The following is a 2,500-nucleotide window of genomic DNA, read 5'->3' on the forward strand; positions in this document are numbered from 1 at the left end:
ATAGACAGAAAGACAGAGTGAGAGACAGAGAGAGAGAGGAGAGGAGGGATCAGCTCAGACTGTAACAAAAAATATCCAAACACAGATAATACTTTAGAGAAAGAACGGTGAAAAGAAGGATCAGGGATTTGTTAAAATTTTGGAAAAGCACCCCAAAAACTTGAAAAAAAAAACAAGACGATTCCATCATCAAAAAGTGACAAAAATGATGAAAAAAGTGACAAAAACGATGAAAAAAGTGACAAAAACGATGAAAGTGACATAAAATTTAAAAAAGTGACAAAAACAATGAAAAAAGTGACAAAAACAATGAAAAAAGTGACAAAAAATGACAAAAACAATGATAAAAGTTAAGAAAAAAGTGACAAAAAGCGTCAAAAAAAGTGACAGAAAACGACAAAAAGTGACAAAAACGATGAAAAAAGTGGAAAAAACATCAGGCAAAGCATCGAAAAAGACGACCAAAACGTTGGAAAAAAAATTTATTTTAAATTTTGACCCAAAAAATCCCAAAAGGTTGCGTGGACGACTGTGAAGACAACGAGTCCGAGTTGGAACCGGTTTCCGATGCCCGATCCTAGTCGCAGCGCTTCTCTTCCTACCCATAAATGGCGTCTTTGTCCCTCTTGGCGGCGTCCCCGGCTGTGGTGTGGCTGGACTGGGCGTACTGGTGCGGAGGGAATGGCCCGGTGGCGGCCTGCATGGAGCGGGCGGCTGCAGCAGCGTGGTGGTGGTGGTGGTGATGGTGGTGAGGGTCTCCATAAACTCCGGCCATGGCCTCCAGCCCGTAGTGGGCCAGGTCTTCATACTGAAACACAGAGAAGAGACGGGTGACCTCTGACCTCTCCAGAGTAGAAACTGCTCATTGATCCCAGAGTTCAGACCCAGATAAACGTCAACAGAACCCAATGTTAACATCTTCTACTAGATACATGTCAAGAGAGTCCAGTGTTAGCATCTTCTACCAGATACATGTCAACAGAGTCCAGTGTTAGCATCTTCTACCAGATACATGTCAACAGAGTCCAGCGTTAGCATCTTCTACCAAATACATGTCAACAGAGTCCAGCGTTAGCATCTTCTACCAAATACATGTCAACAGAGTCCAGCGTTAGCATCTTCTACCAAATACATGTCAACAGAGTCCAGCGTTAGCATCTTCTACCAAATACATGTCAACAGAGTCCAGTGTTAGCATCTTCTAGCAAATACATGTCAACAGAGTCCAGCGTTAGCATCTTCTACCAGATACATGTCAACAGAGTCCAGCGTTAGCATCTTCTAGCTGCTAGAAGATGCTAATGCTGGACTCTGTTGACATGTATTTGCTAGAATCTAGCAAATACATGTCAACAGAGTCCAGCGTTAGCATCTTCTACCAAATTCATGTCAACAGAGTCGAGCGTTAGCATCTTCTACCAGATACATGTCAACAGAGTCCAGCGTTAGCATCTTCTACCAAATTCATGTCAACAGAGTCCAGCGTTAGCATCGTCTACCAAATACATGTCAACAGAGTCCAGCGTTAGCATGTTCTACCAGATACATGTCAACAGAGTCCAGCGTTAGCATCGTCTACCAAATACATGTCAACAGAGTCCAGCGTTAGCATCTTCTAGCAAATACATGTCAACAGAGTCCAGCGTTAGCATCTTCTACAAGATACATGTCAACAGAGTCCAGCGTTAGCATCTTCTACCAAATTCATGTCAACAGAGTCCAGCGTTAGCATCTTCTAAATACATGTCAACAGAGTCCAGCGTTAGCATCTTCTACCAGATACATGTCAACAGAGTCCAGCGTTAGCATCTTCTAGCAAATACATGTCAACAGAGTCCAGCGTTAGCATCTTCTACCAAATTCATGTCAACAGAGTCCAGCGTTAGCATCTTCTACCAGATACATGTCAACAGATTCCAGCGTTAGCATCTTCTACCAGATACATGTCAACAGAGTCCAGCGTTAGCATCTTCTACCAAATTCATGTCAACAGAGTCCAGCGTTAGCATCTTCTACCAGATACATGTCAACAGAGTCCAGCGTTAGCATCTTCTACCAAATACATGTCAACAGAGTCCAGCGTTAGCATCTTCTACCAGATACATGTCAACAGAGTCCAGCGTTAGCATCTTCTACCAGATACATGTCAACAGAGTCCAGCGTTAGCATCTTCTAGCAAATACATGTCAACAGAGTCCAGCGTTAGCATCTTCTACCAAATTCATGTCAACAGAGTCCAGCGTTAGCATCTTCTACCAGATACATGTCAACAGATTCCAGCGTTAGCATCTTCTACCAGATACATGTCAACAGAGTCCAGCGTTAGCATCTTCTACCAAATTCATGTCAACAGAGTCCAGCGTTAGCATCTTCTACCAGATACATGTCAACAGAGTCCAGCGTTAGCATCTTCTACCAAATACATGTCAACAGAGTCCAGCGTTAGCATCTTCTACCAAATACATGTCAACAGAGTCCAGCGTTAGCATCTTCTACCAAA

General features: G+C 43.0%; 1 protein-coding gene across 1 annotated transcript in view; it reads right to left on the reverse strand.

Moving 5' to 3' along the window:
• Positions 1–2,500, reverse strand: part of meis1a (Meis homeobox 1 a) — a 64,678-nt gene that overhangs the window by 56,457 nt on the left and 5,721 nt on the right. The window contains exon 2 of the mRNA XM_028598191.1: positions 603–808. Coding sequence (XP_028453992.1) covers positions 603–808 — 206 coding nt within the window. The remainder of the gene's footprint in view (positions 1–602; positions 809–2,500) is intronic.

The sequence above is a fragment of the Perca flavescens genome, chromosome 2 (assembly GCF_004354835.1).
Source record: "Perca flavescens isolate YP-PL-M2 chromosome 2, PFLA_1.0, whole genome shotgun sequence".
Classification (NCBI taxonomy): domain Eukaryota; kingdom Metazoa; phylum Chordata; class Actinopteri; order Perciformes; family Percidae; genus Perca; species Perca flavescens.